Source organism: Emys orbicularis, chromosome 5, assembly GCF_028017835.1.
Source record: "Emys orbicularis isolate rEmyOrb1 chromosome 5, rEmyOrb1.hap1, whole genome shotgun sequence".
Classification (NCBI taxonomy): Eukaryota; Metazoa; Chordata; order Testudines; family Emydidae; genus Emys; species Emys orbicularis.
This window is the reverse complement of record NC_088687.1, coordinates 31793587-31813580: the sequence shown is the minus strand read 5'-3', so window position 1 is coordinate 31813580 and position 19994 is coordinate 31793587. Positions and strand designations below refer to the sequence as shown.

The 19994-nt window shown below is 41.7% G+C and overlaps 1 protein-coding gene across 2 annotated transcripts; it reads left to right on the top strand.

The window, feature by feature from the left end:
• The first annotated feature begins 6005 nt into the window (after positions 1–6005).
• Positions 6006–18650, top strand: OSTC (oligosaccharyltransferase complex non-catalytic subunit). Of its 2 annotated transcripts, XM_065404623.1 has the most exons (4): positions 6006–6237; positions 10597–10690; positions 13650–13847; positions 17976–18650. In XM_065404623.1, exons 1-4 carry the CDS (start codon positions 6099–6101, stop codon positions 17992–17994), a joined length of 450 nt encoding a protein of 149 aa, XP_065260695.1. In that variant the 5' UTR covers positions 6006–6098; the 3' UTR covers positions 17995–18650. The 2 variants fall into 2 exon arrangements, with proteins under 2 accessions (XP_065260695.1, XP_065260696.1); XM_065404624.1 differs by lacking the exon at positions 13650–13847.
• Positions 18651–19994: the final 1344 nt, after the last annotated feature.

The window sequence follows — 19994 nt, the reverse complement described above, 5'->3', positions numbered from 1 at the left end:
GCGGCTCTATGGTTTTTGCTGCCTCAAGCACGGCAGTCAGGCGGCCTTCGGCGGCGCGCCTGCGGGCGGTCCGCTGATCATGCGGTTTTGGCGGCATGCCTGCGGGAGGTCTGCTGGTGCCGCGCCTTCAGCGTCCCCGCTGCCAAATTACCGCCAAAGCTGCGGGACCGGCGGACCTCCCGCAGCCATGCCGCCGAAGGCAGCCTGACGGCCGCCCCCGCAGCTTGCCGCCCCTGCATCTCAAGGAAGTAGAGATTATTTTTTTCTCTTCATGTTGATGATTAAAGGACAGTGATAATATTGGAAATGAATCAAAATCAGAATTAGTTTCAATTGCAGTATTGACATTTGTATCCTTTATTTCACCTTCAATATTACCTGCTCTTCTTTTCCCACAATTTAAAAAATAAGATCACCTGCACGTGCCAAACTGCATTTGATTAATTGTGGGCAGAAGCATGTCAGCATGCTATAAATATTCAGATGGGCTTAATGCACTAGATATTTCCTTTCATCCAAATTTGAGACATCTTTTTGATAAAATGTATATTTTTCCACCCCCACCTCTTAGTCTCTGGTAGTGCTGACAGTGCCATCATCCTTCCTCTCAAACAGGGCAGTAACCTGGAAGTTATTTTTGACTACTTCCTCCTTTTTGGTCCACCGATCCAGCCTACCTCCAAATCTGCTGATGTTTCCTCTATAACATTTCCAAGCCAGGACACTTTTTTCTCTCCAGCTAGCTAAAACACTTGTCTAGGCCCTCATCATCTCACATTCTGACTACTGCAATCACCACCTCTCTGGCCCACCTTGTTCCCATCTAGTCCTTATGAATCATAGTTACTAAGATCGTCTTCCTTGCCTGTTGCCCCAATCATCTCACCTCACTCTTAGAATTGTCCATTGGCTCTCTTTTAGTCTCAAATTCAAGCTGTTTAATCCCAAGATCCTTCACCGTGCATGCTGGGCCTTAGGGCTTCAACCCCATGGGAGGTGCCGGGGCTCTGGGAAATAATTTTTGAGAATTTAAGCCCTGCTGGTAACACATACTTTTGATTGAGGCTACATTATACTGGGAGCTGTACAGAGAAAAGAGAGGGTAATAACTTGATCTCATCTGACCTGGGCCAGATTTGAATGAATGACCTAGCGGTGAAAGGCTTTAGAACTAACCTCCAGTCCTCTGAAGAATCCTGTTTTCCCACTGTTCCCCAAAACGTCTTTCAGTATATTGCTATCCTCCTCTGATACTCGAGTTAGTCCTCTTTCCTTCATTGGCCCAAGTAGTCTTTTACTGTGATAGCTTCCAGTATTTTCCTTTTCTTAAGATCTGCATCTTATTTTTCTGAGCAAATGCTACAACAATTTCTCCTGGGAACATCCAGAATATGTTAACAGATGGAAAAACATGTAAGATTAAATTACTGTGGACAAAATTACTTTAAAAGAGTACGCCTACCACGCTGTGGCCACCTCAGTCAACTACAGCTTAAAATATATCAATTAAAAATAATATATCAAAGTAGTTGGTGATGAAACAAAACAAAGACTTTTAACTAAGCAGATCAGGACTAGTTTCACCTCAGTTATGTTCTATTATTTAAATCTATTCAGAGACAGCAAAAAATTCAGCTTATTAAGACTGGAATTTCCATTGTATGGGGTTTACTGCCCTGGAGGTATAGCTGTCCTTGCCTGTTATGAGAAACTGCTGGGCACCACAAGTCTCCAGCTCTGTGCTCTCTTCCCAGCCCCACAGTAGCACTGAACAGTGCACACCTTTGTGTACTGTCCATAACATAGTACAGTGTCAAACATGGGGAAGAGAGAGACCACAGCAGTAAGGAATGGGGAGAAAAACAAAGAGAAGAGATGTGGGGAGAACTGCAGAGAAGAATAAGAACTGAGAAAAAAGAAGTGGGAAATAATTGAAGTTGGGTGGGTAGGGAGGAGAGGGATGAATAAAGCTGTAACATAAAGGGCAATAAGAAAGAAAAACACAGAAGGGTGAGGGGGGGAACACCACAAGAAGGAAAAATGAGAGGACAGAAAGAAAAGGCCAGGAAAAAGAAAACAAATGTGACCTCAGGTATGCTAGAAGGACCAGGCACAGTTCCACTGCAAGAGAGAGATCCAGCCATAAAATGTTGGGAACCACAATCTTAAATGTAAATGTGAGCTATCATTACCTAGTTGAATGTGATGGTTCATTGATTTCTTTCTAAACTCCACAGTCAGTAGCAACTTTTTCTAGAATATCTTTATTTAATAGTTTTATATATGGCTTTGATCTGCACTATTTGCAACACACAAAAGTAGCTTGTATTATTTATTTTTAATTTTGTGACTTTGTGTGATGGTTCTTGGGGTACCCAGGAGTCTGAGTCACCTTGTTACCCCCTGCCTTCAGCTGAGGGAATCTTGCCTATGCCTGGCTCGGTATCAATTCCCTAATAGCACCAGCTTTCAGCTACTCAAGCAATCTCCTCTGGGCTATGCCAGACTTGTCTTTGTTGGAAGTTAACAATAGATGCATCCCAGTTCCCAAGTGCCTTTGCATCATTCCCCAGTGATATCCTGACACTGGCTATTCACAGAAATCCCAGATCCTTTGCCCACGTAAAATCACATAGCACTTATGATCACTTATAATAAAACAAACGTAGGTTTCATTAAGAAAGAATATAGATTCTACTAGAAACAAGAGAGTGTGCTGGAAACAACCAGATACAATACAAAACAAAATCCGCTCCTATAAAATGTCACAGATGCCCAAAGACAGTACTGGACATGACAAATGCAAACCAAATAAGTCTGCAGTCAATTACAACCTATAGCAGGGGTGGGCAAATGTTTTTGCCCGAGGGCCACATCTGGGTATAGAAATTGTATGGCGGGTTCAGGAATGCTCATGAAATTGGGGTTGGGGTGTGTGGGGGGGTGAGGACTCTGGCTGGGGGTGCGGGCTCCAGGGTGGGGCCAGAAATGAGGAGTTCAGGGTGCGGGAGGTGGTGCCAGGCCCCTAAAATTACTCGTATTCAAGCAAGTTCAATGGCAATCAGTCAGAACTATGTAATACAAACATTCAAATTAACATCAAGTTAACTGAGCCCCTGTTAAAAAGAAATGCTGCGTAGCTGGATTCTTTTTATTTACCTTCTTATCTTTAAGGCTTTAGGGTTCACATGTGGAGGGGTGACACACACACCCCTACCCCCTCCCACACACACTCCCGTACACCTCTCTCACACAGGGGAGGTGACCGATTTACCCGACCCTCCCTGCCTGGCGCTCTCCGCCCTCCATGTTGGGCTGGGCCCCCGGGACGGACCCGCCTCTTCTGGTACTTGGTGTGATGTTGCACTGTGAATTTAATGTGACTGGAATATGCTTCATGCAAAAGGTCTCTTTTAAGGTATCATTACAAAGCTTATAATCTAATGAGTGTGGTCATGCTATTTGTATAAATGTATCACTCTTGTATCTGAAACTAGAAATATGAAATATAACTCTGAGGTCCTATTGTAATTATGCAAAGTGTGGGCCATTAATGGTGGTTTGGGATCTTGATGGCTCCCATTAACCAGGACAATTGACTGTAGATGGCGCTGTTTATTTGCAAGTCTTCCTGTGAGTCAGGATGAAAGAATGAAGGCTTGTGGACTCACAGGACATGTGACCATGTCATCTGGTACTGGAATTCATCTTAAACCTGGTGCGTTTCCATTTAGAAGGAGTGGTGGGGACCCAGAGAGACAAAAGATTCCCGCCTTGTGCCAAAGCTATAAAAGGGGGTGGAACAGAACAAAGTGGGCTGCAGTCATGAGAAATCCCCTAGCTACCACCTGAGCTGGAATACGGACTGTACCGTGGAAAGGACTGGGCCCAGACTACAAAGGAGTCTAGTTTGTGAAAGAAGCCTACTGAAACATCTCTGAGGGTGAGATTTCATCAGTATTCAGTTTCCTACTGTATTAGGCTTAGACTTGTGTGTTTTTGTTTTATTTTGCTTGATAATTTACTTTGTTCTGTCTGTTATCACTTGGAACCACTTAAATCTTACTTTTTTATATTTAATAAAATCACTTTTACTTATTAATTAACCCAGAGTAATTAATTAATTACTGGGGGAGCAAACAGCTGTGCATATCTCTCTATCAGTGTTATAAAGGGTGGACAATTTATGAGTTTACCCTGTATAAGCTTTATACAGAGTAAAATGGATTTATTTGGGGTTTGGACCCCATTGGGAACTGGGTGTTTGGGTGCTAGAGACAGGAGCACTTATTAAGTTGTTTTCAGTTAATTCTGCAGTTTGGGAGCATGTGGTTCAGACCCTGGGTCTGTGTTGGAGCAGACTGGAGTGTCTGGCTCAACAAGACAGGGTTCTGAAGTCCCAAGCTGCCAGGGAAAATGGGCTCAGAGGTAGTCTCAGCACATCAGGCGGCAGTCCCAAGGGGATTTCTGTGACCCAAACCATCACACTTGGCACCACGTCTTCTTGAGGCAATACATGGGGAGGCATGCAGGGTCACATGCCCATTTCTGCCAGGATACACAACAGAATATGGCCAGCAGCAGCCTTTTGGCACTGTTCGGGAAGGAAGGGATGGGAGCTGCTTCCAACTGCAGGGGAGGAGGAGAGGGGAAAGGGATGACCTGGCCAATGTCTTTGCAGAGCTCAGGCCAACAACAGGACCCGCCAGCAGGGCCATCCTTAGGATTTATGGAGCCCTACGAAGTATTATTAAACTGGTGCTCACGGACCCCCAGAAGAACCCCTCCTCATTGCTGATACACCAAGCTCTGTATGCAGCAGACGCTGCGGCAGCCTGAGGCAATGGGGGGAGGAAGAAGGCAGGAAAGTATACCGAGAGATCCAGTGGCAAAGAGTCACAGTTCCCCACAGAGACCCCCGTACCCTTTCCCTCATGCAGAATGCGCCGCACCGGTGCATCCGGCTCTGTGAATACGGCCCCTGCCTAAGGAGACTGCAGTACGCACTGGGTGTGCGGGAGCCGACCTGCTCTTACCTGCTGTTCTGGTGGTGCCCACAATTATTGGGTGCCCTATGCAGCCACGTATGCTGTGTATGCCTAACGACGGCCCAGCCCACCAGTGCCGATGGGGGCGGGGTGCAGAAAATCTGGGACAACTTGCCCATTTTTAAGAAAAAGTTGGGACACCTGCAGGAGGGCTTAAACATGGGAGTGTCCCTTTAAAAACGGGACGTCTGGTCACCCTACCTAAAAAAGCTTGCTTCACCCAAACTTGTTAGAGTGCCGCACCTGCCTGGCATCCAACTTTTCTGTGGTCTAAAGATAAGGAAGACCCAAATATTTTGCAACTTGGAATGTTCACACACTCCTCGACAGAGGCGCCCAAGCCGGGCGCAGAACTGCCACACTCTGTACTGTACCGGCGCGGTACAACAGAGATATCGCTGCCCTTACACCGACACAGGACTTGCTGCTGCTGGTTACGCTCTTTGCTGGATTGGCCGCTCTGAGGCTGAACACAGAGGCATTTCCCTGCGCGCTGTTGCTGGGGCAAGGGACACACTGAACAGCCTGAACACACCTCTACCTGCGCAGCGCCCCGCACGTGCTGCCCGGCCGGTGCCGCAACGCTAACGTAACGGGCGTCTACTAGCTATAGCACGGCGACAGCGCCCCTCCCACCAGGTTCCGCAGTGTGGGCGGGGCTTCAGGTGGGTTAGTCCCGCCCGAGACTCTCTCAGTTAACGTGTCTTGGCCACGTCAGGTGCTGCTAGGATCTGGCAGGTGAGTAGTACTGATATTCTCCAGACATGTATAGTCGGCTTGAAACTCCAGAGTTTGGGGGTGTTTTAACGACGTGAGATTTTATATCTTGCGTTTTTCTCCAGGTGACCTTTACCGTGCTCAATTTTGCACTTTTTCGCCCTATTCTTATCACCTTCCAGGACCCCGCCGTTGCCCTGCATTCCCTCTGTAGCTGGTTTCCGCTTCCGTATTCGTGTAGAGTGCGGGAGACGGTGGCCGCGGCGGGTCAAGCCGGGGCAGCGGCGGTGCTGGGTTTGATTAGCCTGCCGTGGAGGTGGTTGGGTTGCCATCATGGAGACGCTCTACTGGGTGCCGTTCGCGGTGCTTCAGTGCCCCAACATCAAGCTGAAGCGGCCGAGCTGGGTGCACACGCCCTCGGCCATGACCGTCTACGCGCTGGTGGTGGTGTCCTACTTCCTCATCACTGGAGGTAACGGGCCCGGGCTGGCGGAGGACGGGGGGGTTCGGGAGCGGGCCCGGGCGGGCGGAGGACTGGGGGGGGGCAGGATTACGCCTCTTCTCTCCGCTCCTAGGGCGCCTGTTGGGCCGGGGGACAGTGGGGTTATCCTTACCTCTCTCGGTGGGCGCCTGGCCGCGGGTGGGCGCCTCCCCGCGCTCTGTGGGCAGCGGTGCTACCCCCCCCCCCCCCGCGTGGCGGTGGCCGAGGGAGACCCCGGGTGAGGAGAGGGGAGGTGTGTGACCCGCCCCCATAAAGGTGATCCCGTCACAGCCACACGGGGGGGGGGCATCCTGCTCTGTACCCCCTCCTGGGGCATCGCGCTTCCGCCGGCGGCAGTGGGAAGCCCTGCCTGAGCCTGCCCGGAGATGGCCCCTGTAAGGACAAAAACGGCAGCCGGCACATTTTCCCACCAGTGAGCAATTTGTGTCACTACACCCCGCTCTCCGGTGGGGTTCCCAGAGACGGATCTTCTTTGCCCGTGGTGTAAACCCCCACATCCGCGCTGAGGGTGGCACGCAGCTCCCCGTTCCCGCTGGGGCGATGGCCGCAGCTCTGCGAACAGTAAGGCGGTGGACAAGGTTTTGGGTGCGAGGTTCAGTGATCGGCCTTGGCGAGGATCTTAGTTCAGGTGTAGTAACCGAAGAGGTCTGAGGGACCAAATCCATCTCCAGACCAGAATACAGTTGTTCAGTATAGGCAATATCGGAAATCAAAGTGATACTGTGTTTGATTTTTTGAGTCTGAGTCAGGAGATGAGTGTGCCATGGGGAGAAACCTTTGTTCCTATAGACAGACCTACTTTCCAGACTTGGCTTTTGGAAGGGATAATTTTAAGACAGCTCTTACAACATCTTCCTCTAGTGGTGAAGGATTTTGCTCTGTGTGTTTCAAAGACATTCAAAAGTTCCCTCCTTTAAATTGATATGCAACCTGAGAAGAGCAGCCCCTAAACTCCCTTAATGCTTATATTAGGCTACTTATGACTCTTATATCTGTTATGTCAGTGAGGTGTATTACCTGCTCCTCCCAACCCCCCAAAACTCCCATCCTTCTCTGTCCACTATGGAAATTTTGCCTTAATCCTGATGCTGGAATGGAACTTTCTAGTATGTGGTACGTAGAATTTAATCAGTGATCAAATTGGAGATTTCCATGCATATCAGAAAACCTTATTTTAGCTTTGATTATCTGGTTTTGGGAGAGTGTTGATTAAGGAATGAGGATGTTACTGTTGAGTAGTGACTTGGCAAGTGTCTGTTTTGCTTTCCTACACTAACCCTGTAGCAGTTTTTGGCTTATTCATCCCTACTGCTGCTTAATATGAGATGGTATGTGGATCACAAACTCTTTCTCTGTTTATCAAAGGAAACTCTAGTCAAGTGACACAATGTAGTTTGGTTTGATGCACCAAAGAAACATAATTCTGCATTTATTATAATTATCTCTAAATGACATGAGAAGTCTGTTGCGCTAGTCTGCAGAGCTGATAACCTCTCCATTCAAATCCTTCGTGAAGATCCTCTCTTTGTCACCTACAAGAAATATAGGTAGAGGGGCATGTAGAATAGTTTATATTAGGGCTGTCAATTAGTCACAGTTAACTCATGCGATTAACTAAAAAAAAATTAATCGTGATTAATCGCACTGTTAAACAATAGAATACCAATTGAAATTTATTAAATATTTTTGGATATTTTTCTACATTTTCAAATATATTCATTTCGATTACAACACCGAATACAAAGTGTACAGTGCTCACTTTATATTTTTATTACAGATATTTGTACTGTAAAAATGATAAAAGAAATAGTATTTTTCAATTCACCTCTTACAACTACTGTAGTGCAATCTCCTTATTGTGAAAGTGTAATTTACAAATGCAGATTTCTTTTTGTTATATAACTGCCCTCAAAAACAAAACTGTGTAAAACTTTAGAGCCTACAAGTCCACTCAGTCCTACTTCTTGTTCAGCCACCCGCTAAGACAAATAAGTTTGTTTACATTCATGGGAGATAATGCTGCCCGCTTCTTATTTACAGTGTCACCTGAAAGTGAGAATAGGCATCTGCATGGCACTTTTCTAGCCGGCATTGCAAGGTATTTACTTACCAGATATGCTAAATATTCATATGCCCCTTCGTGCTTCGGCCACCATTCCAGAGGACATGCTTCCATGCTGATGATGTTCATTTAAAAAAAAAAATAGTGCATTAATTAAATTTGTGACTGAACTCCTTGGGGGAGGACTGTGTGTCTCCTGTTCTGTTTTATCCACATTCTGCCATATATTTCATGTTATAGCAGTCTCAGATGATGACCCAGCACATGTTGTTCATTTTAAGAACACTTTCGCAGCAGATTTGACATAACGCGAAGAAGGTACCGATGTGAGATTTCTAAAAAATAGCTACAGCACTCAACCCAAGGTTTAAGAATCTGAAATGCCTTCCAAAATCTGATTGGAATTGGGGTGTGGAGCATGCTTTCAGAAGTCTTAAAAGAGCAACACTCGATGCGGAAACTACAGAACCCGAACCACCAAAAAAAAGAAAATCAACCTGCTGGTGGCATCTGACTCAGATGATGAAAATGAACACAAGTCCGTCTGCTCTGCTTTGGATCGTTATCGAGCAGAACCTGTCATCAGCATGGACACATGGCCTCTGGAATGGTGGTTGAAGCATGAACGGACATATGACTCTTTAGAGTATCTGGCACCTAAATATCTTGTAACGCCGGCTACAACAGTGCCATGCGAACTCCTGTTCTCGCTTTCAGGTGACTTTGTAATCAAGAAGCGGGCAACATTATCTCCTGCAAATTGTAACCAAACTTGTTTGTCTGAGTGATTGGCTGAAGTAGGACTGAGTGGACTTGTGGGCTCTAAAGTTTTACATTGTTTTATTTTTGAATGCAGGGGGTTTTTTGTACATAATTCTACATTTGTAAGTTCAACTTTCATGATAGAGATTGCACTGCAGCACTATTTCTTTTTTTTTTTTTTACTGTGAAAATATTTGTAATAAAAAATATAAAGTGAGTACTGTACACTTTGTGTTCTGTGTTGTAACTGAAATCAATATATTTGAAAATGTAGAAAACATCCAAAAATATTTAAATAAACGGTGCTCTATTCTTTAATTGTGCGATTAATCATGATTGATTTTTTTCATAGGTTGACAGCCCTAGTTTATAGTAATTAAAAATCCCATGTCAAGACATGGCTAATTTGTCCTCCTGACCACTTTCATTGTATGTTGTATTTTCTGCTCCCTCTCCCTTTCTTTCCCCCTACTCCTCTTTCTGGGGCTGAGAATGTGCCTCCTGTGAGTTTATACAGTACCTCAGATGCTGCAGTCACCCCAGAAACAAATAAGGAATGTGAAGTCCAACCACAAGAGGCAGTAGCTCAAGTAAATTTGCTGGAATAAATTTAGAGTTTTATATAAGTAACTCCTAAAATTCTAGATTAAATTCAAAATTACTGCTAACGTTTACAGGATCCCTGTCAGGCTCAATGACATTGCAACATGAATCTTCCCATGATATTCTCTAGTGTCTGTACCAATAGAGTAAGAAAGAATGGTCCCTAAATAGAACACTACTGTACGTTTTGGGTCTTTTCAGCCAAAAGTGGTTTTTATTTTTGTTAACCCTATAAAGGTAAATGGAATTAATCAAGTTAACAATCACAGATTAAACTCGATTAAGTAGGAAAACAAGGTCTAGTGTCCTAGGCTCTGATATGATGAACAGTTATGACAGTCCTTGAAGCACTAATCATGTATAAGCCGCTTACCATTACGGGTATGTCTACACAGCAGCTGGGGTGCTGATTCTCAGCTCTGGTAGACATACACATGCTAGGAGTGGTTGAACTAGTGTGCTAAAAATAGCAGTGGTGGTGTGGCAGCTCAGCTGCCCGAGTACCTACCCAGGGGGTTTGGCAGGATTGTACTCAGGTAACTAGCCTGAGCCACTGTGGCCATGCTGCTTCTTTTTGCATGCTAGCTTGAGCAGAACTAGCATGTGTATATCTACCCAAGCTGGGAATGACCCTCCCAGCTGCTGTATAGATATACCCTAATGTAAAAAAATGGCTTTCTGAAATGTCTGAGATTCATCCCACTATAATTTAAGGTTGTACCTTAATTAATTGATTGTGTTTCTTAGCATTTGAACAGCAGATGTAAAAAGGCATGTAATTTACTAAACTGTTCCCTTTCTATTCATACTGTCTGTAGAAGGAAATCATTCTTAATATTTAGAGGTGGATAATGCTGGCCCATAATTCAAAACTAATGTCCTTTTTTTTTTTTTTTTAATAGGAATAATCTATGATGTGATTGTAGAACCTCCCAGTGTTGGGTCTATGACTGATGAACATGGACATCAGAGACCAGTGGCCTTCTTGGCATACAGGTAGAAATTATCCTTTGTCATAATCGAATGGTTTCTCCCTGACCTGCAAACAGATGAATGCAAGTGAACCACAATGCTCTTGTAGAGCTCCATTGACTTCAGCTGTGTTCTCTGAGTGCCCCAGGATCCACAAATATGAATCTGATTGCACTGATTGGAGCCTTCATTTGCAAATGAATTGTTTAAATATCCACAGTATACATTGCTACCTCGATATAGCGCGACCCGATATAACATGAATTCGGATATAACGTGGTAAAGCAGTGCTCCAGGGAGGCGGGGCTGCGCACTCCAGTGGATCAAAGCAAGTTCAATATAATGCAGTTTCACCTATAACGCGGTAAGATTTTTTGGCTCCCGAGGACAGCGTTATATCGAGGTAGAGGTATATTTTATATATAGGCTTGGAAGGATTTGACTTTTATTGTGTGAAATTTTAATAGATACCTTTTTGTATTTTTATCAATTACATTTTTGCATTACAAGAAATGAAATTTCTGGTAGATACTAATTAATTTTCATGAGTAGAAGTCAAGATTTGTAACAAGCTATATTTGATCATATTTCATATCTATAATATCTTTTTAATTACTTGTCAGAGTTGACAGAATACACCAGTTGTGTAATGTGTTTTTATATTTTTCCTTTCTGTTAAACTTTTTGTTTAATAATGGGTGAAAGATTTTTTGTGTGCTTGTTTGTGAAAGGAACAGTGGGTGGTTGCAAATGTGTAACAATTAAAACTGAATACCCTAGTCTAGTTGTGTGTATTAATATAACCTGTCTTTAGCTGGCTTTCACTTTCTTTTCTATCCCAAACTCTTTTCTACTATTTTGAATGACCATTTTTCTGTTCCACATCAAGTTTTGCTGTAAGGGCAAACCACAAACCTTATTTTTCTAATTACTCTCAACAGCAATAAACTGTGGAATTCATATCCATAATTTGCATTCAGTTTGTGAACCCAAAATAAAATGATGGATTTTGATAATTTGCAAGATTAGGGTCTTAGTTATTTTGCATGCGTGCAGGGGACCACCCATATGGAGTAACTTGTAGTTTAGGGCCAGATTTTGTTCAGTTTGAAACCTAAATCTACAGTGTCTGTCCTTCAAAATTAGTTCAGCAGATGCTTCTTGCTTAGAATCTAAAATTTTATTAGAGGTGAAACTAATTTAGTCAGAAGTTAGTTGAGAAGATTAAGGAGTAGTTTACAGAGCTCTGGATTTTGACCGTCTGGACTGGTTATCCTTAATTCCTGCAGAGAATGATGGGGCTTTTTTTGTTTTTGTTTTTTTAACTAAGGTACCTCATTGTAAAAAAGAGAGCTGACACTGTTTAAAAAATAAATAAATAAATTGATCATAAAATACATAGTAGTTTCTCATTGTTACTCTTGACTCTGGGAATTTTTTGTGTATAGTTTGTGCTCAGAATTAACGCCTTCCAATATATGCCTCAGATTTCTTTGGGGCACTGCAATGTACACGTTTCAGAGTGGTAGCCATGTTAGTCTATCAGCAAACAGAACGAGGAATACTTGTGGCACCTTAGAGACTAACACATTTATTTGAGCATAAGCTTTTGTGGGCTAAAACCTACTTCATCGGATGCATGCAGTGGAAAATACAGTAGGAAGATATATACATACACACACGCAGAGAACGTGAAAAAGTGAATGTTGCCATACTAACTATAATGAGAGTAATCAATTAAGGTGGGCTATTATCAGCATACATGAATCACATGGCTCCAGGAAGGTGGGAGCACTTTAGTGAAAGTCATGGGGAAGAACAGTGTAAAAGATTAGACTATTTATCAAGATTAGATACTAATATGAAATGCTCTGCTCCCTTGTAGATCCTTCCAGCAAAGTGCTTTATCAAGATGGTGGTGTAAACCTGTATTACAAATTGGAAAACTGAGGCATGGATGTATTAAGGGACTTATCCAAAATCATGCAGTGACAGAAATGAGAATGCAGTCCAGTGCCAGGGTTCTCAACCTTTTTCTTTCTGAGCCTCTCCCCACCCTCCCCCCAACATGCTGTAAAAACTCCATGGCCCATCTGTGCCACAACAACTGTTTTTCTGCATATAAAAACCAGGGCCAGTATTAGGGGGTATCAAGCAGGGCAATTGTCCAGGGCGCCACGCTGCAGGGGGCCCTGTGAAGCTGAGTTGCTCAGGCTTTGGTTTGAGCCCTGGGTGGCGAGGCTCAGAGCCCCGTGCTTCTGCCCCATTAGGTGGGGTTTTGGCTTTCTGCCCTGGGCCCCAGCACGTCTAATGCTGGTCCTGCTTGGAAGACCCCCTGAAATCTGCTCGTGATCCCCCAGGCGACCCCGGACCTCTGTTTGAGAACCACTGGTCTAGCGCACCTTACTCCTAATGCTGTGCTAGAACAAGGAGACACAATTCCTCCCTTGATATTGACTTAAATAACACTTCTCTTCTTGCAGTGACTGGAATTTGGGGTTTGTCTTCTAAGCACTGGGTTGGGAAACAAACTTGAAAAGCTCAACAGTCGAGAAGTCTTGGGTCCCTGCTTACATTCATTTGTTAACTTATTTTTGCTTTCAACCAAGATACATTTGAAATTACCACTCATATCTAAAATTCTAAATAAAGAAATGTATAAAATGTGGTGGTTTTGCATACAGTTACATTACCCTTTTATGAATACTCATGATTAAAAGCACTTGCAAAGTACTGATCCAGGAGCTAAATTTTATATTCATCCCTTATCATGGTTGACTTCGTATCAGGAGACAGTGGAACATAACACATGTTGCTGGGGCTAAATGTGTAAACATCAAAATGAACTGTCCTGGATTTTTGTAAATTGGAATCAGATCAAAATATTATACTAAATAGCTAGCTCTTGAAGTGGAAATAATACCTTGAGGGACTGGTGTTCCACTGAAACATCTTTTACTCCTTTTTTTTTTTCTTCCCCCAGAGTAAATGGACAGTATATTATGGAAGGACTCGCATCCAGCTTCCTTTTCACAATGGGAGGCTTAGGCTTCATAATTCTGGACCGATCCAATGCACCAAATATTCCAAAGCTCAATAGATTTCTGTTGCTTTTTATTGGATTTGTCAGCGTCCTGTTGAGCTTCTTCATGGCAAGAGTTTTCATGCGGATGAAATTGCCGTAAGTTATTTAGTACATTTCATGCTGTTCTCCCCTTCCTTTCTGTTTCTGATAAGCAGGGATCCTAGTTTTCTGTGATAAATCACAGATTTGTATGGGGTTTTTTTCCACGATTAAAGTGGAATGCTGAACTTCAGTTTCCCTAGCCACTATAAATATAGGTATCCGTTGAACACAATGTTTTATTGGTATATTTACATTTTTTTAAGCAAGTTCGAAGCCTTCCAGTGCTATCAATCATTATGATAAAATAAAATTAATAGAATTGCAATTTGTATTTCTTACATATACCAAATATTTCTATGTCTGCTTTCTATATTTTCAGAAAATTGTTTTTTTAACGCACAAAATAAAAAGCAAAAATTGCTTTTATATTAACATTACTCACTTTCTGAGTTAGTCCTGGAGGCTGAAGTGAAATTTGAGATGCATTAAAATACACACCCCTATAAGTCATTGAGTAACCTCTATATGCCAAAGCAGTGTATTGGAGTGTGTTTAGCTATGTACAGTAGAACCACGTTTATCTGGGCCTCTATTACCTGGCTCTCTATACTATACTAACTGAACCACCAGCCACCCAGGGCTGACTGTGGCAAGGGCTCGGGCGGTCAGCGTATTCAAAAATCAACCACAAGAGGGGAGGTTGCGCCCATTGAATAAGTGGCACTGGTACTTTCATCAGTAAAATTTAGTTAATAAGTTTACATTTTTTTTCACAAAATGTAAAAACTAAAGAATCTCTGTAAAAATGCATATTCCACATTTTTCTGTGGCAAACAGATTTCTAGGATCCCAGTTAAGTTTACAAAGCACTACATCTGAAGCAAGGATAAGTTACGTTTAAAAAAAAAATTGGTGTAGATTAAACATTCACAGCTTTGCTTTAAGGTGTTTTAGTTAAAATTGGAATTTGCCCTCTTTAGTGAGGTGTGACGTTTTTGGGTCTGCCCATTCTGAAACATCATGTTGTGCAGGGAGTGACAAGCTCCCTGTCAGAAATCATAGCTACAATACAGTTTGATTCTAGACTGGCTGGATTGGATTTTGAGGAAAGATTAAAAGACTTAATCTATACAGGTTGGCTAAAAGCCAGCACAGGCTTTGGAGAGAAGCATAAATAGCTAAGCATTGGGAGGATGGGAGATGAATTAGGGGTATAACAAGGTGAAAATTAAGAAGGAAAATTGAGGCTATCTGGGAAATTTTTCATGGGCTGTAGAACAATCTTCCAAGGAAGGTAGAGTAATCTTTGTTCTTGCATGTATGTACTGACAGGGCTTTCGAGCTTCTTGATTCTGTGTTTTCCAGTCTATCCGGTAGCTTATAATGAATTCATTTTATTTTTGCTGCCTGCCTTTCTTTTCTCCTTCCCTTCCCACTTCTTAACCCCACTATGACCTCTAGAGCTGCCAACAGCAGCAGTTTCTTTGAGGGCCACTGCTAAAACCACTCCATGAGTTAACTGGCAGGAGATGTGTTTTTTTTTTTTTTTTTTTAAATAATGATATGGTCATTCTCCATTTCTTGGAGAGTCACTAAATCTCCTCTCCAATATAATTACTGGCCCATAAAGTGCAAGTGTTGGGTTTCCTGGCAGTGTGTAGCAATGCAGCATGAAGCATCAGCATACAATAGATTTATTTTTTTAATCAAATGTGGCTGGTCTCAAGAGTTCATGGTCATGTTTGAGAAACTCTGAAGAATAGGAAGGAAATCTTATAAGACTCATTTGTGGCTTAGACATATGTTCTAACAATACAAAGGTTTTACATGAGGTACTGACTTTGTATCATTTCAGTTAATTTCCTAACAGGCTTTTGTTCACTGATTATTTAATATTCAGGAATATCTTGCCTAAGGGAAAGTTTGTCACATATGACTGCCAAATAACTTGCTAAATCCTCATTAATGAAAACACAAGACTTATCTGATACAGGACACGACACTGAATTTTACTTTTATTGAAAGGCAGGCAGTTCCTAAATTACTCAAGGCACAGAAAAGCCTTTGTATTCTGGTGGTATTCAGTACATTGTTTTTGATTAATGTGGACATCATTCTTGTTTTGCATCTGAGAACCACAGGTTTAAAATCTAAAAACTAATACATACAGGTTAAATCATGATTCCTGTTGTTGTAGTTATACTCACAATAATAGACTTAAGCTGTCCCTTCTGTTTTTGCTCTGATTTTCAAACACACAGAATTGTGCTAGATGCCTCAGAGAAACAAGTAAAGACAGTCCTTGCTCTGAAATGTTGTGGTTCAGACATGATTCAAGACATGAGAACCATAGACCGACAAGGAGAAATTGGGGAAAGGAAGGACAAGGGTTGCAATAATATACAGCTACTCTGTAAGATGTGTGTGTCTCTGCCGTTACGTTACCTTAGTTCATTGAAGAAGTGGAGGTTAGAGGAGACAGGAAAGGAGAAAAGTTGGGGCTGAATTGTACCAGTTTGGGCTGACTGATGTAGGATCTTGAAATTGATAGTCTATGTGAGCAGCACAAATGCAGAACCTTTCACAAAATATAATAAAGGCTTCCAGAATTTATGATGATAAAGGCTAGGTTGAGAATAATAGACTAAATCTGTTCCAGTGATTATATCAAAGTAAAATGGGGGTGGAGTGCTCAAGCTAGTCAGCAGAGCAGGTTCCTGTTTGAACCAGTCTCACCCTTGAATCTCTCAGCAACTTTCTCTGCAGTTAATGGCACAAACACTAAGGCCAGGAAATGCTGGTATATGAAGGCGCCCCTTTGATTTGCTAGTATAGAAGTCCCTTGCCAGCCTGCTGGGATATCTTCTCGGCCAGCTGGCTATAACTACCTACACCCAAGCACAGCTGCTGTGATTCTCTTCATTTAGATCCCTATCTACAGTAGGTAATAGTGTGCCAGTGAAGGAGAAATTTCCCAGACTACTACAAGTTGGTAAAAAGGAATGGAAGAAATTTCTTCCAAGGAATGATTTACAGAATTCTTTATAAAATCCTTATTAAAGAACATTAACCCAATGTGATGGTTATTGAGACCTCTGTGGATGGACTTGAGAGGACTATAAACTTCCCAGATTACACTTCTGAAAGTTTTTGATCTTTAATATTCATCAAATGAAAATTTCCTTTTTGGTTAGGGAGGGTTTTTTTGTTTTTGTTTTTTGGTTGATAAACACAAACCCTCCATGGACATGAATGTGATGAAAGATCAGAAATAAGACAGGATTTTAAGACATGTTTCAAATGACCAAAGATGTAGCCTTTTTTTAAGGACACAGAGTTGGTGTTTTAAATATTCCAACAGTGCCAAAAGTGTTTCCCACCATTACAGCGCTTGTTTGCATATGTTACCAGAACAGCACAACAAAGATGCCAGTTTGAGCTTTACTATTAAATGTTAGAACTGTAAACTGAATTTCCATTTCTTTAAATTTCAGACAATTGCAGGGAGTAGCTATCTTAATTTTATACAGACCAACTCGAAACTAGAGAAGTTGATCTAGGGGCAACTGGTTTCAACCACAAGCCAATGTTTGGAGTTCACCTTGGAGAATAAACTGGTTGACAGCTAGTAAAATCAGATTTTTGGACCTGAGACCTAATTATAACTAAACTCCAGTTAATTAACCTAGAACAGGGAGAACAGAGAGAATCCTTGGATCCATACTTTATTGTATGTTTATTTATGAACAACTTTATCCCTTGGTCTTCTGTTTTTGAAAATTATATTCTTAAGAGGCTCTGGAATTGTGGAACTAAACTTGCATTAATATATCGCATACACCACAGGAATAGGTTGTGTGTTCTGGTGAAAATTTGAATATGGAATAGTCTCATTAAGTTTTAACTGAGTGGAAAGTTTCATAAGTATCCATTGACGATGTTTCTAGTGAAGGTCTATACCATAACATTAATTAAGGCTTGCACAGTCATTTTAGCTAACTGTTTGTTGTTCCTTATTGTTTTCTCATTAAGATTTTTTTTTATAACTTTTTCAATTGTTTAAGTCTGACAAATGAGTACACTGGTAACCTGGTATAGCTTTATCTTGAAAATTGTAATCTGTTCAGTTTAGATGTGCTGTGCTCCTAACTTCTCTCTCTTAACTTTTATTTTGTCCTGTAGGGGATACTTGATGGGTTAGTGCCTGGTGTGATATATGCAAGCACAAAATGGATTTGCTTCTCTTCATGAAGAGCTTAAAAACAAGCAATCTATAAAAATTATACTGTCCCCTACAAGAAGACACAAGAAAGGTCTAGTTACGCGAACCAGCAAGTGCAAGAAGTGCTTCCAACTGTCTCCTTTCATAAATAAAAACCGTCATTACCAGTGGTTGGTGTATTTTTAAAACAGCATTTTATCAATTGTCTATTTCTATCTTTAAAAAAGAAAAAGTTACTGAACTGTTACTTAGCTTTAGGTATGAATTTGTATCTTGAAACAATTCACTATAAAATGTAAAACTGGTATTTTTCCCCTCCTCGTTTTTTTCCCTTAACCTGACTGAGATATTGGGCAAATGTTTTACAATTCCTGATTTTAAAGTGTGCAGCACTCTGGCCTTTTTTCCTGTGGCCTGCCCCGTACCAAGTTTATACCCGGAGAGAAGTCTTTTGGTGATGCTTTACTATCAAACACACTGTGTCTAGTGAAGTTATTTCTAAGGCACCAATTGCCTTGATATTCATGGCAATGCATTAACAAATCCAGATGTACACTGGATACAACGTTGTGTGAGTGAATTTGTTTTTGGAACAGTGTATGAAAGGAGCCAAATTAAACATGTTTTCTACTAAACCACTTGCATTTTGTGTGATTTCTAAAACAGAGTAATCTTTACAAATCGTACACAATCTATTCTGTAGGTTCTGCAGTAACAATGCTACTACACAACGGTGGTTTATCTTTTATTGGATAGTGATATTGTAAACTGTAGGGGGCAACTGTAACTGTCTCTCGTAAGTTCACCAGAGCCTGCAGTAGTTCTCAGGCATGCATTGTATCGAAATGGTACACCATTACCAATAACAAGGTGAGTTGAATTACTTTGGAGGCTTTTGGTTTTGTTTTATATTGGCTAGGGACAGACACCAACTTATTTTTCTTTGATTAGAGTATACACATTGAGAGGAAATAATCTCATTCCTCTAATTGTCAACATTTGTGCAGATCATGCATTGCTTCTCTCTGTGAGAAGGAACAATCTTTGTCTAAAATCACAGCAAGGTCCTTTACCTAGTCACAAGTGTTCAAAGTACTATGTTATCCTCTGGATTCAGAAATTAATTCTGTCACTGGGAGCCATCGTTCTGTTTAGGACCTCAGTATGCCTACAGTTTTTGAGATCTTCGTGTTTAACATCTATTACCTGACATGCCATCATGAGAAGCAAGCTTTCCATTCGTTCCTTCTATTATGTTTATGTAATCGTCACTACATTCATTTGTTTTGCTATGCCTTTTTCTATCAGGATGGTTGGTGCAGTTACCTTTTTTTTTTTTTTTTTTTTTTTTAAAGCTATGAGTGAGTTCTGATGGATGCTTATGATTACAGGAATCCTGCATTTTTCCAAGTGTGTTGTTTTTATCCCTCTGGTACTGAGAGTCTTAGTGGGGAAAGTACTATTTACAGGACCGGTACAGAACAGCTATTATGCTCTGCTGTAAGGAGAGAGAGCAGAAAGAAACAGATGAGGGGAATAATAAGAGAGCCCAGAGGTGGGATACACGATGCAGAAATGGGAGTAGTTTGGTAGGTAAAGCATCAGTGCAGGACTGAAACTGGTTCAATTCTGGCATGGTCTTTAGAGGTTTCTCCTGTGAGGTAGTGTACCAAACAAACTGTAAAGGAGAAGCATTGCTGTATCTCATCTGACTCTTCAATTATGTGAATAGGTGTATGTTGTAAAATTGTATGCTGTTTACTGTACGCATCAGCAGATAGCTTCATGTGCCTGGTTTTGGGTTATTCAAGAAAATGTACAAATGAGTGCAAGAAAATTGTACAAAAAAAATTTGGCTTTACCTTTTGTCTAGACTACCCCATCCTAAAGTATATGATGGGAGAGAACCTGTCAGAGTTCATCGAAAAGAGGACTGAAAAGCTGCATTAGAGTAAAGATATTGGTAACAGGAAAACATC

Coding starts and splice junctions, on each gene's coding strand:
- OSTC (XM_065404623.1), top strand. CDS start 6,099: ATGGAGACGCTCTACTGGGTGCCGTTCGCGGTGCTTCAGTGCCCCAAC. Junction 6,238..10,596: donor CTACTTCCTCATCACTGGAG/GTAACGGGCCCG, acceptor TTTTTTTAATAG/GAATAATCTATGATGTGATT. Junction 10,691..13,649: donor GTGGCCTTCTTGGCATACAG/GTAGAAATTATC, acceptor TTCTTCCCCCAG/AGTAAATGGACAGTATATTA.